General features: G+C 42.0%; 2 protein-coding genes across 2 annotated transcripts; both read right to left on the bottom strand.

The window, feature by feature from the left end:
- Positions 1 to 1,427: 1,427 nt before the first annotated feature.
- Positions 1,428 to 10,566, bottom strand: NUP35 (nucleoporin 35). The gene is made up of 9 exons (XM_053982942.1): positions 10,278 to 10,566; positions 9,314 to 9,484; positions 7,273 to 7,400; positions 5,549 to 5,609; positions 4,740 to 4,881; positions 4,315 to 4,384; positions 4,095 to 4,223; positions 2,082 to 2,249; positions 1,428 to 1,724 (listed from the first exon to the last, which is right to left on the bottom strand). The coding sequence occupies exons 1-9, from the start codon at positions 10,309 to 10,311 to the stop codon at positions 1,647 to 1,649; spliced, it is 981 nt and encodes a 326-aa protein (XP_053838917.1). The 5' UTR covers positions 10,312 to 10,566; the 3' UTR covers positions 1,428 to 1,646.
- Positions 10,567 to 11,182: 616 nt separating this feature from the next.
- DUSP19 (dual specificity phosphatase 19) lies at positions 11,183 to 18,127 on the bottom strand. Its single transcript, XM_053982356.1, has 4 exons — positions 17,855 to 18,127; positions 17,722 to 17,768; positions 16,275 to 16,427; positions 11,183 to 12,369 (listed from the first exon to the last, which is right to left on the bottom strand). The coding sequence occupies exons 1-4, from the start codon at positions 18,072 to 18,074 to the stop codon at positions 12,148 to 12,150; spliced, it is 642 nt and encodes a 213-aa protein (XP_053838331.1). The 5' UTR covers positions 18,075 to 18,127; the 3' UTR covers positions 11,183 to 12,147.
- Between the last annotated feature and the right edge of the window lie 3,346 nt (positions 18,128 to 21,473).

The following is a 21,473-nucleotide window of genomic DNA, read 5'->3' as shown; positions in this document are numbered from 1 at the left end:
AGCAGCAGTTCAGTTCAGGGGCTGACACACAACTATCCCACTGTATGGAGCGCTGTCAGGCAGTGCTGGGATCCTGGGTGCAGTTCTGGTCCCCACAACTGAGGAATCACAGCTCCTGCCTCAACCAAGTGAGACCAGAGGGAGGATACCCTTCCAGTCTCTTTTGGGCATGGCTGCAAAACAGCTGCTGCTTCTTTCTCCTCCTGGGTTTGGGGTTTGCTGAGCCCAGAGCCAGAGCCAGGTCGTGCTCTATTTTCCAAAGACTGTTCAGAGCAGGCATGAAAAGTGCTCTGTGCACAGTGGAGAGTCCTGGATGAAGGTGCTTAGGAGAGCACCTAACCCAAATCTACCCTTTTGCAGTTTAAATATGTAGTTTGCTCCAGCAAGAAAGAGCTCCTCTGGCTCTGTCAGTGCCTGTTCTGCTGCCTTTGGGCTACCTAATGTTGGGATAAGGAACTTGCACCAATTCCAGAGTCTGCAGTGACAATGAAGATGCCGAATTTGAGATTGGTAAATTGGTATGGTGACTATATAAGGCTAAGCTGTAGTCCTAAAACTCCTTTGATGCTGTGATGTTTGCTCAGCTGTTGAGAACTTGAGTACAATTGTAGTTTTGCTCTCAGCTCTAGGAATCACAGAATCCTCCAGCAGTTTGTGTTGGAAAGTATTTTAAAGATCCTGTAGTTCCAGTTGCCTGGCTCTGGGCAGAGACACCTTCCATTAGAATTGGACTAATCCATCTTTACCTTCCCTCGTCCAGATTTTGATCTAATGTGAATATATCAGCTGGTTAGATTTTGTAGCTCACAGAAATGAAACAGGAGTTTCCCAATATCCCATCTAAACCCACGCTCTGCCAGTGAGAAGCCATTCCTCCTGTCACCCCAGGCTCTTGCCCAGAGGTCCTTTCCAGTTCTCTTGGAGCCCTTTCAGGCACTGGAAAGGCCTCTATGGGCTCCCTGGAGCCTTCTCCAGGCCGAACATTCCCAGTTCTCCCAGCCTATCAGTGTAATGTTCCAGCTCTTAGACCACTTCCTGGTCCTTCCCGGCCTCCTCTGGACTTCCTTGAGGTCCTCTCCACCCATCCCAAAGCCAGCACAGACAGAAGCTGCCCTCAGCTGCCTTAAGGGAAGAGCACATACAAGCCTTCTGCTGTTGGAAACACGGAGTTGGGGTAGAGCAGCCTGGCCTCCCAGCGCTGCTAGGAAACTCTTCAGCTGAGGAAGGAGTTTTGGTTCACTGGAGACAGCAGCTCCCCCTTTTGGCTTTAAACACAACCAAAGGCACAGGCATTGATTAGAGGGTGAATAAAATTATGTATTCCAGTCCTGCCCACCTTTCCCTCAGGGAACTGACAGGCCGCTGAGTTCAGACAGCTTTTCTTAATGAGACAGGATTTTTTCACAATCATGCCATCAGAGCACAAACAGGGATAAAGCACTTTTATTTACACTTACTCAGTTTGTAAAACCATGTGTACACTGCCATCATTTAAAGTGCAAGCTACATGTCTTCTGAATAAACTGAAGGCATAACAGGTGCTATGTAAGATAAAATACTGCCACCAGTAGTTATACAACTAACTACAGGTGCCAGTAGCGTAGTTCAAACCCTGACCAGCGTAGTGTGTTACTTCCTCTTGTATATTACCAGCCAAAAACATATTCCATTGCTTTAGATACAATACTTTCATCTTTCCTAGGAGTTTGTCTGTCAGAAACCACCTAGAAGGCAGGGAGAAAAACAAGAAGAGAAAATACAGAGAATGAGTCAACATGTAGTTAAATAGTTTTTATGCTAACCATTTATTTCTTCTTTTCCTAAGCACTGCTATATTTTGACTAAATATGTTTGAAATATCTTCAAAACAAGCCCTCAATCCCTGGAAAAGTGACAAGTCATTGATTTAGTATTTTTTATTATTATGTTAGAGACTGAACAGACTGAGCTTGTACTTGAACCACATCATTAAAGAACTGACTGCAAAAGATAAAGGTCACGTTGAAGTTAATGTCTGCACAGCCTCCTAGAGCTAAGGGGAGACAACATAAAAACACATATTTCTGTTTCCCTTAAAATACCTGATAGTCACTAGTGGAAGCCTTATATGCTGTTGCAAGAGGTCTCATGGTAGAAATCCTTGCAGTACTGTTTGCAGGTTGTGTTGGTGTGCCAGCAGGTTTTGTAGGTGGAGTGAAAATCGAAGACATTGAGGATGTAGAGCTTCTTTCAAAGTTTTCCATCACACTCTTAAAGAGAGGGTTAATATAATGTAAACAAATACTGAAAAACAGTATTCCAACCTTTGCCATCTAAAATTATCTACTATTTGAATTTTTTTGTTAAAATGTATTTGGATCCCAAAAGATAAAAGGTGTGTCAGTAGAGAACATACGGGTGCACATGAGTGCCAAGCATTTTCCTCACTGCAATCATTTACATTTTGAATTATGCCATTGCAAAGTATTGGAAGGTTAGAATCTGTTTGCTGTCTGTACTAAATGTCAACCAAGTTTGAAACAATGTAGACAGTAAAATACAATAGGAGATGCAATCAAACTTCAAGGCTCCATTTCATAAGCTTATGTTTAGAAAGGAATGCATGTAGAATGGAAGAGGTAGGAGGTAACTTGATGGGAACCACAAGTTCCACAACAAACCAGAGAAAACAAGATGGTAAATAACAAGCAGCCTGGGGACGTGTGATTTGGTGCATTTGCACTCAGTGCAGCACGGGATTCAACCAGCCTAAAGATAGCAGAAATTCAGCAGCACGTTTGGTAGAAGAGCACTTTCCAAAATAAACAATAGCATTGGTGTACACGGTGGGTGTGCAGCTGACTCTGCTTAGCTCCATGGAACTAACTAATGGAACCCATGGAAATAACTAATACTTTTAAATCAGAAGCCTAAGTGCTGATGTCAAATCCATCATATCTAGTTTTCAATCGCAGGAAAGTCTTACCAAAACCAATCCTTCAGTGGATTGGTCTCCTGAAATCTTTTGCCTCCAAAAAGACAAATTAATGACTTATGGGTTGATTTATTGGTATATGAAAGTGAATACTATCCACAAAAGACATAAGAATTCAAAAGCAATGAAGATCAGATGCCTGGCAATTATATGTCTTAGATGATTACTCCTAGAGCTTCAGCTTACAGGCAATGCATTCATGGATACAAACTGGACACCAAAAGAGTAGAAAGGCATGGACAGACCACCAGCAGAAGCTCACAGAGAAAAGGACCATAGAAGTAGTTGTTTCTGAATTTTATTGAGTGTAAGAAATGTTTCAGACTGCTAAAAGTTCAGTAATTGCAAGTTCAGTTTCTAAGGCTGCCTTCTCAGAAGGGTTTACATTGGAAAGCTTACAGCACTCTTTAGTATCATATACCCTTAAAGGAGACAAAAAAGAAAGATCTGTGCACTGTAGAAGAATGGCTGTTATTTGCTTAAGCTAATGTACAGTACCCAGTGCAAAGGGCTGCAAGCATTAAAGGTCAGGATATTGCCAATACCTAGACACTAATAGCTGATGTTAATATTAAGACTACAAGACAGCCATGTGTACCCTCAGCTCCTACTTACAAGAGAGTGACATGTTTTTATAGGGGCAGGTGGGAGAACAGGATTAGGATTTTCTTGCTGACAAATTTTCAGTCCAAGTAGTAAGATAAATTCAAGAGCCAGAAGCACATAGTCACATAAAAAATAGGTACAATTAGGAGTAGCAACAGTCTTAATCTGCCATTAGGCATTTATTGCAGGCCCTAAATGTCACAAATTCCATTCAGGAAACTGATCTCAATTGTGTCTTATATTATGGTTTCACTTCCTGTCTCGTGCACCAATATAATTGCGTGCATTGTAATTTCCAAAGAGCACGGAGATTGCTCGTAAAGATCCTTCTCAGCAGGAAATGTTGACAAATACTTAAGAAAAAACTTATGTAAATGTGTAACAGACTGTATCTACACAGACAAACTACCCCAAATTTGCAATTCCAAAAGAAAAAAATTAAAGCGGTCAGGGGAAAATAAAAAGAAGAACCAAAAGCAGAGTGCCTTTGAACTAAAAACAACTATTAACTTACTTTATCTATACAAGGCTTGACACCAATCATGATAGATTCACCAAAAATTCTTCCATCTTTGCTTAAGGCTTTCCGGGCTTGAAGCTTAGACTGATATCGAATGTGCATCCAGTTTCCTGTGTTGGACATCTGAATGAGATGAAGTGAAAATTGTGAAATGTAGTTTCTTACTTGCTTCATTCACAATGTTTTCTGACATAAGTCTCAAACTAAGACATACCACATGCTTTAATATGTTTCCATACTGAGCAAACTGTAGTAGAATGTAGGAAGCTGATGCTTGAGGAAATCTGAAAGACAGAAAGAAGTACTCAAAAAATTATGAGTAGTTTAAGAATTCAGGTGTCAAGCATTTAGAGAAATCCAGAAGAGACCACTGTAACATCAGAAGCAGTGACTTGAGAAATACCTCCTTCTCAGCACTTTGCCACACAGCCCAACAGCAGAATGGTGCCTTTCTAACTAGACAAAATAACGTGTAGCTCAATTTAAGACGCCTCACTGAAATGTATGTGTTTGCTTGCTTTCACCATAGCTGTATTTGCAGCACATACCAATGCCAGACAACATCAATGCCCAAGTATTTTTCTTGTACGCTGTAAAGACTTCACCCAGGTTTTTCTGATACTTTGGAAATCAACTTACCCAAATACAGTTACCCAAGTGTCATCAAGTTGATCTTCTGAAGTAAGGGAATCACCTTGAGTATAAAAAGGATCTAGCTGAGCAGGAGATAGAGTGGTCTTCTTAGGCTGCCCAATACTTGCAGGGCTGAACATGCTTGAAGCTGTTAAATTAAAATGGTATTCCTGAACTGTCACCCTGTTCTTTTAAAAGTTTTAAAGTTCTTTTAAAAGAACAACAGGGTGCCACTGAACAAATTTATTTTGCAAGACAGAGGTTTCTAATAAAAAGCGTAAATTCATGTCAAGCATTTCACTTGTATGTGGAAGAGTTTGATGGGGATTTACTCACAGACAGAAAAAGTAAAGTCAATCATAACTTCACATCTGCAAACACACTAGTAAGTTTTTATGACTAGCAACCTAGTGTTCTCTTTGACTTTGAAACACCAACAGCTAATACAATTGCCAAATAGGAACAGGCCAACAGAACAAAGCTTAGCAAGAAGCCACTGGTTCATACACAAGATATCAAACCTTGTGAAGATGGAAGGCAATCCATCAATCTCAGCTTCTTCATTCAATTACAACCACCCCTGTGCTCAGTTCAACACCACATTTGGAACAAGGAACAAGAAAAGCTGCTTGAAACTCAGTCAGTCTCAGGATGATTAACTGTTTCCGACTCATTCCCATATACCTTTGAAAGGCTAACAAATACACAAGCTCTTCATAAATTAGCAAGGAACTGATGTAGCTTGAACAGTCATGATTTTTCTGTATTAAAAAAGCAGTAAGAAAAGAGAATAGAAATTTTGACAGGACATCTACCTGCTCCTGGAGTTGATGGCAAAATTCCAACTGATGGGCTCTGTGATAAAGTGAAGCTGGCCTGCATTAATATACAGAAAGTAACAAATCATTCTTATAGGTATACTGCTCAGATCAAGAGAGACAATTTTCAAGTGATTTAAACATTCAGGTAATAATATAACTGTTTGCCTTAAGTTATTCCTAACTTTTAAGAGTAAGAACAGATATTTGCATGTACATTTAACAGAAGATTACCAAGAGCTATTAATGAAAAGTTATTTGACAACATATTTGACGTATGCTTTGTGAAACAAAGTAGCTTTAAGTACCAATACTCAGAAACCCTTTAGTTTACCTTCTCAAAATAGTCATGTCACTATTGCTGCACTGTAATAATTCACACATTTGTGTGCATCCTGCTGGGAAGGCTATTAGTATCCTAAGTTTATCAGCATTTTCACTGCCTTAAGGGTTCAGAAATCATGGAAACATAACCTTCCCTTGTATGGACACTACTACTAGACTTACCTTCCTGCTCAACTATTTAGTGCATAGAAGGAAAGTGTACTTTGAGTTTTAGATGGTGGTAGTTGTTTTCTTTTTAACATGGGATTTCAACACCCAAAACAATTTTAGTCTACTTTCAGCCTGAATCATGGCATTTCTTAGCTACAAGATCAAACAGCCTGGAGTACCAGCAGACCTAGCAACGTATGTTCTGATAGCTGCTCAACATTTTTTGAAATTTAATATCCAGTCCTTTAAGACACTTTAGCATTCTGTCCTTCACAGAAAACCTCAGTTTTCAGAAGGCAACACTCAATAGAAAGAATGCTTATTCAGTTCAAAGTGTTCTCCTTGCATCAAAAGACTTCAGTGAAAAAGGACCTAATAATGCTTGATTAGTCAGTTAAGCAGCAGAGCTTATTATAAAATTTACATCAGAAATTTGAGTGTTCCTCTTTCAAAATTAAGTCCAACTGTCTACCCAAACTTAGATTGCACATTTTACTCTGAAAGAAATTCCTTCTGTTTCCATAAGCGCCTCTATTGCCTTCTAAAAGATAATCACAGAAACCCGGAACTATTAAGTTTGGAAAACTTAATAATCCTAAGATCACTGAGTCCAAGCATTAACCTAACACTGCCATCTTGACCACTAAACCATGTCCCCAGGTGTCACTTCCACATGTTTTTGAACACTTTCAAGGATGGCGATTCTAACACTTCCCTGGGTGGCCTGTTCCAATGCCTGACCAGCCTTCCAGTGAAGAAATTTTTCCTGATAGCCAATCTAAACTTCTTCTCAGGCCATTTTCTCTTGTCCTCTTACTTGTTACCTGGGAGAAGAGACCAGCCTCCACCTTGCTCCAACCTCCTTTCAAGTTGTGAAAGGGTCCTTCTGGCAATCAGCAGCCCAATAAATAATAAACTTGAAAGAAAGTGAAAAGCTGACAAACAAAGCTGAATTTGTATATACGAAGTATAACTGAGGCATCACTTGCATTTTTCATTTCCTACTGAATTGAAAACTGGCAATAACAGGAATTTGCTTCATGACCACAGCTCTTGTTTCAACAGGAACAGGCACAACGAACAACCCAGACTAAGCACTGGCATGATCTGTAGGGTCATCACTCATTTTGCTACAGCAGTTTATACAACTAAGTTTGAGAATTCACCGAGGCAGTAAGCTGCCTCACATCTTCTGCTAAGAACAGGCCAGTGCTGAAGACACTTACTGTTCGTCTTGAGGACAGAGGTGTTGATCCAAGCCCAGGACTAGACAACTCATCATATATGCTTCTAACTGGTGGAGCACCACCTTTATCCTTATGCGAAGGGACTACTGGTTGTGGGGGAGACCCTCCTGCAATGCAGAGGAACAAAAGAAGAGCATGACAAAACCTGTGACTTTGCTTTGGTGCTACTTGTTCTTGAAACTTCAATAATAAATTCTGCCATGCTCTCATGTTGATTGTTGTTGAGACTGTTGATTGTTTCACTGGAGGTTTGCAGAGCCATCTTTCCTACCAAATGTTCAGGTTTGAATGTTCTAGGTAGGAGCATCACAGGTGTCTCAAACAGCATCTGGCTTAGAACTTTCAGACCTCTTATTAACCCAGTATATTCACTGTTTACATGTTCTTTCTCTAAGGTCCTGAGCATGGCTGTATCTTTCAATTTTAAGCCGGGCTAGAAATCTATTTTAATCGTTTCAGAGACTAACTTGCCTATAGTACAGATGCAAAAGCAAGATTTTTAAAAATTGAGGTATCCTACATGTTAAAGAGCCATACCGAATTGCACGGACATTGCACATCACTGTCACATTCCCACTGTCCAAATTCCTTGGCTTCTCATCTAATTTCATATTAAATAAAAATGTAAGCTCTTGAGAGCAGGGACTAGCTTGCATATAGACAGGAGGAAGTTAAACCAGCTGCCCTCCCATTTTGTAAACTTTGGGACTTCCAGTATAACAGAGAATGAAACTTCTTGAAAGAACTTGACATATCTTAAGCCTTTGTGTGGATTTACCCCAGGGTAAAAAAAAGTAGTTTGCATCAAGTTTTCATTTGCAAGACATTTGGAAACCAAGCTTTTTCCAATGCTAAATTCTGAGCTTCAAGACTCTGCTCCGAACTGTTTAACACATACAAGAAGTGCTACTGTTACATGGAATAATGTGCATTATGTAAAGCACTCTCCCATAAAGGTTTGCAGTTTAAGTGATGTACTTGATCACTCCCTTTGGGAAGTCTGTGGTTAGTATCTTACTGGCTCCCCTGTTCCTAAAATTGATACTCTGAGGCTATAATAAACCCTTTAAAAAACAATTTGGTGAAATTCACATGAATACTTCCAAGTTCGTAAGTATTTTTGTAAGAGGTTTGTTCCCAGATATGTAAGGGCAGGCAGACAAGAGCAAGAAGCAGAAGAAGAACAAACCTCCAATTATGGAACATTTTAAGTTGCAAGGGACCTGGAAAGATCATTGAGTCCAATCCAGCCTGACATTCAAAGAGAACATTTTATTAAGAGAAATTCTTGTAGTACTTTAATCCTCATTTTTTTACTTCACAATGACTAGCATATTAACACATCAGGTATTAAATGATGCCAACTGATTTAGTAAAACCAAGATCACCCAAGGCATGTCAACTACTCACTCATTCTTCTCAGAGAAGGAAACAGATGTACAATACTAACATGGGTAAGAACTTCTCCTAGTCTGATTTATTAGGTGGTTGAAGAGAAATGAGCATCTACAGCTAGGAAAACTACTCCAGTCCAATGACAGCAGACATCAAGACTTTATCTACAACCACTAGATACTAATTAAGAAGTATATTTTCAGTTTTTCTCCACCCAGTTTTTCTAAGTTTGACAATCTGTAAGTGACCTTATAGAATTCAAAGAAATAGAAAAAATTATGCAAAGAAATCAGCAGTTTGCACAAGCTGCGTTTAGTTTGCCAGCAGTTATCTCTGTTTTCAACATCAATGCATGTGTAATTGACTTGTAAAGAGTCACATAAATTGATTCTGTATTAGGAGAGGTTTATTACCTTCCCTGTAAAACAAACTTTTCTACCAAAACTGCCACATTTAAAACATTTATTATAATTGAATACACTGAGTTCACCACTTAATCAGTGTAGCTCGCTTATAGGAAGATATAAAACTATAAGGATTCAAGTCTGCAACAGTCATGTAGAACAATGAGACAAACCAATTTTTTGCTTTCAAGACAATTTTCCAACATTTAACAAATTCTGACCTGCAAGTAGTGGAGACCTTGTTTCCATGACACCAATTGAAGGGCTGTGTAACGCACGCGGCTGCGGAGTCACTGGTGCAGGTAAGTCACCCATCAAAAACCCAGGGAGAAATTGAGCACTAGTTCCTTGTTTTGGAGATGTCGGGGAGCCAAGAGTCATTGGTTCAGCTCCTGAAAACAAAATTTTAAAACATGAAAAAGACAAGTGAAAGACAAAGGCAGCTTTTTCTACTGCGGGCTCTATTAAAGAAACATAACACAAGATACAGGAAGTGATTAAGATCACAGAATCCCAGAATCGTTAGGGTTGGAAGGGACCCGTGGAGATCATCTACTCCAAACCCTCTGCCAAGGCAGGGTCACTCAGAGCAGCTACACAGAAACGTCTCCAGGTGAGTTTGGAATGTCTCCAGAAAGGGAGACTCCACAACTCCCTGGGCAGCCTGTTCCAGTGCTCGGCCACCCTCAGTGTAAAGACGTTCTTCCTCACGCTGAGCTAGAACTCCTTGTTGCTTTGGTTTATGGCCATTACTCCTCGCCCTGTCGCTGGGCACCACCGAAAAGAGCGTGGCACCATCCTCTTGGCACCTGCCTCTGAGATATTTGCATGTATTGATGAGATCAAAGGCGGTTTAACAATGCATTTTCCAGGTAAGCCGAGTGTGTCACAATGTTGCATTTCTCGCAATTACAAGTGGCGGCCGATCGATTTAACCCCGCTTCCCTTTCGCATCACCCCAGCGCGAACCGCCCTTTCCCGGCGCCGTGTCCCGCTCCAGCTCAGCAGCATCCACACCCCCGCCTAGAGCAGGGGTTCGGCCGCGGCCCCACTCCCCTCACAGGAGCGCAGGCAGCGCCGGGAGACCCGCCGGGCGGCCCTGGCCGGGCAGCGGAGCGCCCTGAAGCGGCGCCCAGCAGAGGCGAAGCGCGGCGCGGGCCGGGGGGAGCCGCGGGCCCAGTTCACCTGCGGGCAGCAGCTCCATGGCGAAGGCGGCCATGTCGGCCCGGATGGCGGGAAAGAGACGGCGGCGGCGGCCCCGCCTGCCACTTTCAAACGGGACGGAGCTTCCTCCGCCGTCACTTCCGACCTAGCCCATGACGAGTGGGGACGAAGTGGGGCGGGCGGAGCCCCGCCGGGGGATGAGGGGGTTGGGGCCTGGCATCAGCTTGTGCCGGGCAGTGCCCTCACGGCTCCTTGGCAAACGGTCCCTGAGGGAGGGGCGGGTCGCGAACCGAGCTGAGGGAACCGCGGTCACCGTTACAAGCGCTTGTCCTGGGCTGCTCCCGCGGGCTGAGAACTCGGAGCAGCCTCCCCACACGGCGTGCCGGGGAAAGGGTGTCAGTCAGTGCCCAGGCTGCCGGCACCGCAGCCACCCGCCTCCGCAGGGACAAGGCAGTGAGCTGTTCCCCCGCCGCCGGCACGGGGGGTCAGTGACCACGGACAACAATCAGATGCAGCGGGGTTGCCTGATCCCCGCATCAATGTTTAGCATAGAATCATGGAATGGCTTGGCTTGGAAGGGATCTTAAAGCTCATCCAGCTTCACCCCCTGCCACGGGCAGAAACACTTTCCACTATCCCAGTTAGCCCTGTCCAACCTGGCCTTGGACACTTCCAGAGATGGGGCAGCCACAGCTGCTCTGTGCCAGGGCCTCCCCATCCTCAGTGTAAATAATCTAATCTCAGCCTACTGCCCTCTCTTTGAATCCGTTCCCCCTTGTCCTGTCACTACATGTTCTTGAGCAATTCATACTGAGAACAAGAGAGGTCGTGGTTCAAACGCAATGCTGTGCTACAGTGCAAATTACTGGTACCAGGACAGAACATCAATCTTGAAACCAAACCTTTTAAATCACTTTAGCACACAATTTATCCAAACACAGTGTTCTCTTTATTTTGTTGCATATCAATATATCAAATCATTAAGAGATGGCATGAAGGCCATAAAAATACTATTAAAATCTTGTTGATTTTTTTAAAGCATATTAAGACACTAATTTCAGCCTGGGATCTCTCAGGAGGATCAAAATTACATACCCTATGATGTCTGTTTTTTACATATGATGTGGAATGGAGTGAGGGGACAGCATGTGAGGACTAGATGTGAAGAAAAAAATAGTAGCATGAGCAGAGATAGATCAGTATCAACATTTTTTGTATCTCTACTGAAATGATGTACTGGAAAAAAAAAAAAACACTAGTTCCAAGACTGGGCTCATCATGTTAGTGCACTTCAAATCACTACTAGATGAGAAACAATAGAAATACATGAAGCATTAAAGCATCCTGTGCATTTTGAGCATCCTCAAAAGACCATCTTTTTAAGTTCAAAAAAAAAATAATGACTGGCTAGCCCACAAAATTGAATAATATCATCTGTAGTTGCAATATAATTTTAAAATCCAATATCAAGGTACTTAATTATATGAACATTTTATTATCTCGATTTTACAACCAACTAGGAATGCACAGATTTGGAAAGAAAGCAACTTACCTCAGTTATTTTACTTTCTCTATTGCCTGCATTTTCTGATGGTTCAGTAAGTAAACCATCATTCTATTGTTTTCTAATATTTCAAGGAAAACTGCGCTGTATCTTTTTATTAGTGCTCTGGTTTTAGGCAAAACTTCTCTGAAGTCAGAAGTCAGTACACCACCATTTGGCCTTTTGATAACATGCTGGAGAAAACATGGTCAAAGGAGGGTAAGAAAAAAAATATATAAAGACTTGAAAATGCACATGTGAAAGGGGATTTCAAAATGACAGGATAAAGTACATCCAACATCTATAGTCAAAACAGTCAAAACAGATAATTTCACTTCTCCCTTTGGATCAGTCATGATTGTTTATGCTTCCATTTGCCTTTAAAATCTGTTCTTGGTACTTGTGAAGCTGCTCCATGAATCCAGGATTTGGACAAGCTGCAGGCCTTGCATTTTTCACCAAGGAAAAGGCTCTGGCAAAGCTCAGTCTTTCTGAATTCATTAGAAAACCAATGACTACAGCCGCTGCACGGGAGACTCCTGCATTACAGTGAACCAGCACCACGCCATCCTCCAAGAAAGAAATGAAACATAAGTTGAGATATTCATTAGGTACATTACATGTGTAAGAAACTTTACATAAAATTCTTGTAAGACTTATTGAAAGCTCCTTGCTGAGCTCAAAGCAAATATTTACACATATAAGTCCAAACAAAGATATAAGCATGAAATTAAGTATTTTTCTACCCAAAAATGCTTTATTATTACCAAATTCGTCAAACTTAATTCATACCACAGAACTAAAACACATCCTATTTCTTCCTGAGGCTTTACAGCAGCCTGTTAATGTAAAAACCAAATGACAGACACCCAGGATACTAAAGTATCTGATCTAATTGGGTGCCAATTTTGAAATAGATTTTATTTGCAATATGGAAAGGAACTTGACAGTATCTTGTTAAAGGTTAAAAACACAGCAAGGCAGCAAACAGCCGGGCACAGAGGCAGATTTTAGAACATCTTGTAGTCCCAGTTGGATGTTTCTTGTGTACTCTGCAGGGAAGATTCTGGGTAACAGGGATCATGCACAGGAACAGAAAAATTAGAAAAGACATCGTGTGATTTGCAACAGATCTCTCCCTTCCCATCACACCACTGGTACAACTATGAACCCTTAACTGGGAACTAGGGTGCAAAATCCAAAACTACTCAACCTCCCATAGACTCACAAATGCTTCTTCTGGGGTTTGAATTCAGCCTCACCCTAAATTATATATAAAATTTATGGGTTTTATCCTACTTAAACATTACCCTCACAACATTTGAGACCTGAATGTCTCTTTTTAGACACTGCAAGCTTTGTTAAGAAATAACAAGCCCAAATTAACACAAAGACAACTAGACAATCTAGCACATCTTAAGCAATGTTTGCAAGGCCCCGGCTTCGTGAGGTTTTCATGTTTGTATGTCACACTATGATCTGGAAAAGCCCCTTTGACACAAAAAGAAACCACCAAACCCTCAGCACTTCCACATTCTGAATGAAAATACTGAAACATGACATGATGTGCTCAGATACTTGAGGCTCAAGAAAACTATTCTAGTTATAAACAGCCTGTTCTGTCTGCCCTTAACAGGCACAAGTTACTTAATGGCAATTTTGCCCAGAGACAAAAAGGTCTTCTAAGCACCAGGGTTCCTTTCCAGGAACTTAAGAGTTTATGTTACAGATTTGGGAGCAACAATTATCTGGTATTTTAACAGACACACAGACCAGAAAATGGTTCCTGCTCCAAAAATCTTCCAGTTTAAATAACAAGGCAAAGAAGTATGAAATGCAGTATTATTATCCTTGCTGGAGAAATTCCAAGCTGAGACTAGAAGAATGAGGCACAACATTATGACAGAGCTAGGAACCAATCTAAGCTCCTGCATCCCAGCATGGCAAATAATGACACCACCCTTCCTTGCAATGAAAATCACACCTCCTGTGCACTGCTTGCTAGAAATTGCTCTCTTAAATTTTTTTTTCCTTTGTACAGCTCATGCTTTATTTGCTTTTCACATTTAAGTTTGATGTATCTTTTTCAATAACTGCTTTGTTTTACACTGCCAAAAATTATATAGTGATATCCATGAATCCTGAAAATTATTGAACATTAATGAATCTGGGCCATAATATTAAACCAGCTTTAATACTGAGAATGTTTATCTTTCCTTGTCAAAGTCCATTGTTTATAATTCATACAGAATTTTGGCATGTCATTCTTAACTAATTTTGTATTAGCTGTGAATGCAGAATAAAAGTGAGAAACAGATGGCAAACAGGAAATTCATCTCTATTTACCAAGAATTCCTTGCTCTAATGCTGATATCTTAAGGTTTCCTGCCCAGAAATGGTCTGTGAACTTGCAAGAATCATGTAAGATTCAGGACCAAGTTGGGTTTTTTAAAATTTTTATGTAGAGAGAAACAACATCACCTTTCACCAACAGAAAAGCTGATTATACAATGATTGTACACAGTGGGCAAAAAGCCTCATCAAGGGACGAAATTTAAAAGAAGCATAAAGGTTTTTGTGAAGCTAAAGGCTAATGTAATTCCTTATTGATCCATTTTACTTTGCAGTGAAACTGAGACTTTTTCCTTAGGAAAAATAGGTGGAGCAATAAGGAGCGATGTTCATGAAAAAGCAAAGACTCTTCTCTTTGGAAACACAAAATTTCAGAAGTTTTATTATTAGATATTAAACATATTTAAAAAGTATCCCTCATTCACAGTATTATGACTTGACATAGATCACTGAACATGTCATGGAAAACCTGCCTGCCAAGTTGGAGCCTAGAAGAAAAGTTGAGCTCTGATCAGTATCAGAATTTGTACCATGCTGTCTAGAGACTTGAGCCATTACAGTTTTAGAAAAGTGAATCCTGTTACAAGCACCCAGCTGGCAATGACTTACAGAACACTGCAGGCTTCACTTGCATCCTCAAATTCACATGCTCTCATACTTCCTTCATGGAGTTAACCATGTTCTAGAAATAATTTCTCATATATCATGTTCTCTCACCAGTGAACACCTCTTCCTCCCCCATTTTAGGAGATGAAACAGTAGTGTCTCTGTGGTTACTTAAACAGAAGAGCACTTCATGACACAATTTATCATAAGCTCTTTTAACGCTACTTTGTCAAAGCAAATAAAGTAATTCAAACCACCTAGAGATCTGTCTGTATACCACTATCATGTGCTTTTTGAACTGATCTGGGAGAGCAACTATTCCACCAATTACCTTCCTTTCATCCACCTCTTCCATCAGAAAACTACTAATGTTGTTGTAAAAGTTTTCCTGTAAACTCCTTAACCTACAAACTAGTAACTAAGATATAAACACCAGAGGCAGAAAGCAAAATTGTGCAGTTGTGAATGGCAACTTTCATTTAGACATGAACTGGAAACTGTAATTAGAAACCTTTGAAAGGTCATTTAGTGATAATACGTTATCACATAGCTTGTAAATTATAAATGAGAGAAGGAAAGAACACTGCGACACAAAGACAACTGGGGCAAGATCATCTTTTATCCCAGTCTACATAAACAATGAACCTGATAGATATGATAGAATAACACCCAATAATGTTTGGTTGTTGAGTTATAGTTTAGATACCAAAACAATGGTGGTCATAAATTACACACTAAGCCTGAATTTAACAGCTCTGAGTTGGGCGTGTTCCTGGCTACAGATAACTGCCAAGCAACCCCAAAAGGGTCTATTTTCTATGTCACATCCTTTCAGGATTTTGTGAGCAGTTAAATCACTTTTGGCTCCAAGACTACTAATACATTCTCTGATATTCTTGGAAGGTAAATCGATTCATAGCATCTTCTTTGAGCAACCTGGTCTAGTGGGAGGTGTCCCTGCCCACAGCAGGGGGTTGGAGCTAGGTAATCTTTATGGTCCCTTCCAACCCAAACCATTCAACGATTCTATAATGAAATACACAAGGATGGTGAACAGCTGATGATAAACCACATAGATCTGTAAAATATCTGTTTCTTGCTACTAATCCAGGCTGGTTTCTAATCCAAAACAACATCCCCCATGGATAAATAAATGTTCTTCATTTCATTCTGTCAGGGGTAGTGACTTGGATTTAAGATGCAATTGTGTAATCTGAAGTCAAGCCCTGGTCCAACCGTTTTAAAGAAACATTTCTCTAAAACTCAAGACAGTAATTCTGAAAAAGCAGTGCTGGAGGGAATGAGAATCAACAGCAATGCCATGTCTCTAGGAATGCTTAGAAATTACTTGGATTTTCTACTTAAAATTTAAAAATACTTTTAAAATTTTAAAAATACTTTTAAACTATTCATTTGGTACCATATTTTCTTTTAACAAAAGCTGTTTCAGTTCTTACGTAGTGTTATAAATAATCTACACAGGACAATTATTAACATTAATTATTGATAGACTGTACCTGGATCTTGGCTTTCTCAATAAACTCAAAACATTCTGGGAAATAGGAGGTAATATCAGTTTCTGGGAGGTCCAGAATGGAAATGGTCTTGTATATAAAGTCATTGAGGAAGGCATTTTGGACTCCATATGCCACATTTAGAATGTGAGTGACCTAAGTCAAAAAAATAAAAGAAGAAAAAAAGAAAAAGGCATTTTCTGAATATAGCAAGCAAAGAGAGCAGTAACAAAGGTGAATGAATCTTTAGGCATACACAGACTCCACATTACACTGATGCAATGTTCAGTTTTACATACATATGCTGTCTATGGTTTGCTTTTCTCCAAGCAAAGATTCAAAGTGTGCTAAAACATACTGTGATAAATCTCAGTGTTTTTCTGAGAGAAATTAAAAGATCAGTGCTCAAACACCCACTAAAAAATGGATTTTCAACAGAAAAGGGAGTTTTCATCACAAGGTTGGAAAATAAAAGAGAAAGCAATAGGAATGAGAGCACAGACCACCCAATAATCACCCAAATTTCAAGCCTGCTCTAACCCATCAGCTTAATGCTCCTTCTGGTTAGTTACCAGAAACACTTGCTGAGGCAGAAGGATTTCAGAGTAAACTATACCTGTTCTTGGCAGGTGACACCACCTCTGGCCTCCTGCCATCTCTGCTCTGTCCAGGTTGTGGGTTATTTATAAAGTTACAGTAAAATGACATTTAGATGGCACCAGATGCCAACCTGGTGTATGCCCTGTCCTGCAGAACCACCACTGCCCAAAGGCCTTATCACCCCATTACTGCAGTAGAGAAGAGTAAAAAGACAAAATTTTGGGACAGACTTAGAGAAGCTGCTTTGTTTTCCTAGTTTCGTCAATCCCCATAAGGCAAGAGGGAATGGTGCTGCTTAGTGTCTGAAGTGGAAATTCCTATGGCAGTGTAGGAATCTGTTCCATTAAACAGCCCTAAACAATCATCACTCTTGCAGGGAAGCAAGATTCTTTTCAATAGTACCTAGCAACAGGATGATGAGCAATTGGAATAAACCAAAATGGAACAAGTTCCACCTCAGCATGAGGAAGAATTTCTTTAGATTGAGGGTGGCCAAGCACTGGAACAGGTGCCCAGGAAGGTCACAGAGTCTCCCTGTCTGGAGACATTCCAAACCCACCTGGACACGTTCCTGTGTCACGTGCTCTGGGTGACCCTGCCTTGGCAGGGGGTTTGGACTAGATAATCTCCAGAAGTCCCTTGGAAGATTCTGGGATGCTCTGAAAGCATTTCAGCTTCTCGTGAAGCCAACAGAAACCCATCCACCTGCAAACGGAGCAGCCTTTTGAAAATGCAAGTGGAATACAGTTTTCCTCAGATTCGCTAGAGAATATTTTAGTATCTTTAATCTATAGGAGACGCACTTAATTTACGCGAGATGCATTTGTACGCCCACGTTTTGTAACGTTACCTTGTGCTTCCTCATCGTCTCCAGGTCGTGGGCAGCATCCTGCGACCCTGCGGAGAGAGACAGAGCGTGCCCGTAGCTGCGCCGAGCCCCTGCCCGGCCGGCGCACCGCGACCCCCTCTCCCACCCCACTCACCCAGCAGCAGCCAGGGCTTCACCACGCCGACCTGCAGGTCGGCGCTGAGGTCCTGCACGAAGCCGCCGCCGGGCGCCGCCTCCTCCTCCTCCTCCATGTGCAGGCAGGCGCCGCGCCACGTCTCGATGATCCTGCGGCCGGTCAGCGTGGTCACGCGGGTGCGCTGCTTCCGCAGGTTGGCCCTGGAGAAGCTGCGGATCTCCTGGGCGAGGGAGTGCATGGCCCCTGCGACTGCCGGCAGCGCTGCGCGCCGGCCGCGCCGCGCCGGCCGCCGGTGACGCGGCCCCGGGGGCGGTGCCGCGGTGCCTCGGCCCCCCCGGCCCGTCCTGGCGTAACCGAAGGAGCCTTGAAATAGAAAAGCCAGCGTTCCCGGGGCCCTGCTGCTTTGGGGAACAGGCCGTGCAGCAGCGCCTCTCTGGCTCTAATTGGGACCTGCTTGTAGGCAAGCGTGGGGAAACGTAGTAAGGAACTAAATGGAAATTATTGGAGTTAAATATATATATGTTTGGTTTATTTTTTCCAAAAAGGCAATAGGAAGAAAAGGGAGGCAAGGTGAGGCTGCTTCCCCTTTATTCCCAAACTTAATGCCCATGTTTTCATGTATTCTCTGTAGTTTACCATTTGCAATGTTCCACAGCTGGTCATAGAATCACAGCATGGCTTGGGTTGGAAGGGACCTTAAAGACCATCTCATTCCAAACCCCTGCCATGTGTATGGACACCTTCCATATGTCATCTTAAAAGCGACTCTTCTCCCACCAGTTCCCGGTCACACAGCCTCAGAGGACAGTAGCCCACCCTGCAAGAGAACACATGAGGTGCCTCAGTCCTGGAATGACCTCATATCAATCCCCACAGCTGCCTCAGAGCTGGGGATTGGCCATCTCTTCAGAAATGAAGGTTTGGGGGCATCCCAGCCTCCACTGCTGCTGTCGATAGTCAGTCAACTGGAGGAAGAAACTGGAAAAAGTCGCCAGATCCAGGGTGCAAATCACAGAGCAGCTGGCAGGACACGATGGGAGCAGCCAGCACAGCAAGAAGAGAACACAGAGTACTGTGTCCTCTTCCTGGGCCACAGGGCACAGGGACTGTCTTGCAGAATCACATGAATTAGCAGCTCTGAGCAGGGCTGTGAGGGTCCAACACCAGGGTTTTCCATGAGGAGTGTGTGTTCAGCCCTGGTGAGAACACCGGAGTGGTGAGGGATCTCCTGGGACTGTGTCCATGTCCTAGCACCAGCACATGTGTGGACCAGGTCATTCCAAGCAGCACTTTGAGAGATGGGGAATCCACAGCTTCTCTGGGCAACCTGTTCCAGGGCCTCACCACCCCCACAGTAAAGAATTTCTTCCAGATATCTAGTTCCCCTCTTTCATTTTGAACCTCTTCTTTCTTGTCCTATCACTGAGGTTCCTGATGAAGAATCCCTCTTCCTTGTAGGTCCCTTCAGATAATGGAAGCCTACATAAACGTGTGAAACATTTGCTTGCAAAGTGAGCTGGTAATACTGTTGACTTAAATTCTGCCAGAAATACATTTCAATTTGCTAACAGTCCTCTGTGCTGGCTTATAAGAATAAGGACATACTGCTAGAGTACTTCTCCTCTTGTATTATTCCTCAAACTTACGTTGGAGGGATATGATGACTCTGAGAAGATCCTCCTGATAGTTCCCCAGAATGCAGCACAGACCAAAGGCAGCCATGTAAAGAGGTCTACAAATGCCTTGGCAATTTGAGAAGCAGAGAATACTATTAGGAACTGCAATTAACTGTTAATTATTTCTGGGAATGCCAGAGGCAGTTTTCTAACAGGAATGGGATATAAAATCAAGGTAATGTAAAAAAGGCAGAAACCCCCACATGCTATCTGCAGCAGATGGGGTGGTAGGACACGTGGACAGCAGCACTGCAGCTGAGCCAGCCAACGGGTGTCCTCTTTCTGTTAATTTCTGTTAGGCCAGGTTTGGTTTGGGTCATGTCCGGTGAAAATTAAGGATATAAAGAGGAGTTGGTTTCTGGCAGTAAAGGTATCTTCTTCGGAAGTACAGGGTCTTTGTTCCCCATGGCTACAAGTGGACTGTGCTTCTTAGCAGTTATCTTCAAACTATAATGATGCAGAAGTTGATTAATTTGTTTTTTTGTTAAGGTCTTATCAGTTATTTTGGTGAAGTTGAGCAGAAAGGAAGCAATGGAGAGCTTTAGGTCTGTGGCCCAAGCCAGCAATTACATAGAATTTCAGAGCTGTTTTCAAGCTGCATTGGCTCACTATGGCTGCCTCTGTGAAAGACAAGGATATTAGGGTATCTTGCAAGAATGCAGAGAGCCTTGAAAGGGTTAAAAGCATTGTGCCTAGGCATACTTGGGCAAGAATAAGAAGCATTGTAACCAATATTTCTATATTTCATATTCATCTATTTCTATATTCATCTAGCTTCTGCTAGATGAGACTTGGCAAGGAATAGGGAACAAAACTTGTGAAAAATGAAGGACAAAGCTTGCAAAAACCAGTGATGAAATCAATAAAACAGCTAACTAAAGACTGCACATGCCTAGAGGAGAAAGGTGAAAAGGGCACGGCGATGAAGACGTCCAGCCTTCATCAGGAGACCACTGAGGAAGACTCGGAGCCTTCCTCAGTGCCACCAGCAGGATGCGCTGTGTCTGCGCCTCACGTATGCTAATGATAGCGAGGCGTTTTAGGAAATAACTTGCATGACTGTGGGAAATGGATTTATAGAAAATTCTCAAAACCTAGCAGAAAGCTCACATGGCATGCATCTGTATGCAAACCTTGAGATAAGAAATGCTGACTTAGAAATGCCAGAGAATAGGACAGACATTGTTGAGAGAGAAATAGAACTAGAAACAAGTTTCAAAGGATGCACTTGCAAATAAGACTAGATACTTTAGAGAAATAGAACTATAAAAGATGCATTGCAGTAAGGCCTACGAGTGGTAATTTTAGATGATTAAGGCATTTACAACATAGTGTAGCAAAAGCTGATAGACCAAGAAACGCCTACAGTGTATTGTAATTAAGAAACAGTTGTAATTAAGAAATATTGTAATTAAGAATAGTTTTCCCCTAGAAAACCCTTTTCTAAGGAAAACTATGAATGTGCATGAATGTAGCCATATATTGTGGCTTGCTGTGTGCCTGGGTGTGCGCTGTTAGGAGCGGTGATCTCTGCGTGCCCGGTGCACTAAGTAGAGCTAATACCAGTTCCTTGGATTCTTGGACTTTGTCTTGGAAGTGTCTCTTGGCCCGGTTTGGGGTGATTCAGCCTCGTGTCAGGAAATTTGCAAGGCCTTAGCAAAATTAGCTTGCAGACAAGCCCAGCATCCTCCCCTTAGAGTAACCAGGTGCTTTGCAGCCAGCTTCTGGCCCATATGAGTATGGGGTGTGCTGTGTGCGCATTTGCAAGACTAAGACAAATTTGTAAGACACTCGCAATTAAACTTAATAAGACAACTAGACGTTGCTCCTTGATCTCAGAGGAGGAAGATGCAGTACGTGCGGATGCAGAAAGGCGGCTGACCGCGCAGTAATGGATTCATTTTGTGCTAGGGATGTTATAACTGCCTTAAACACCAGAGGTCCCTACTGGACAAAAAAAA

This window comes from Vidua macroura, chromosome 7, assembly GCF_024509145.1.
Source record: "Vidua macroura isolate BioBank_ID:100142 chromosome 7, ASM2450914v1, whole genome shotgun sequence".
Classification (NCBI taxonomy): Eukaryota; Metazoa; Chordata; class Aves; order Passeriformes; family Viduidae; genus Vidua; species Vidua macroura.
The sequence above is the reverse complement of the archived record's forward strand: the minus strand, read 5'-3'. Positions and strand labels throughout refer to the sequence as shown.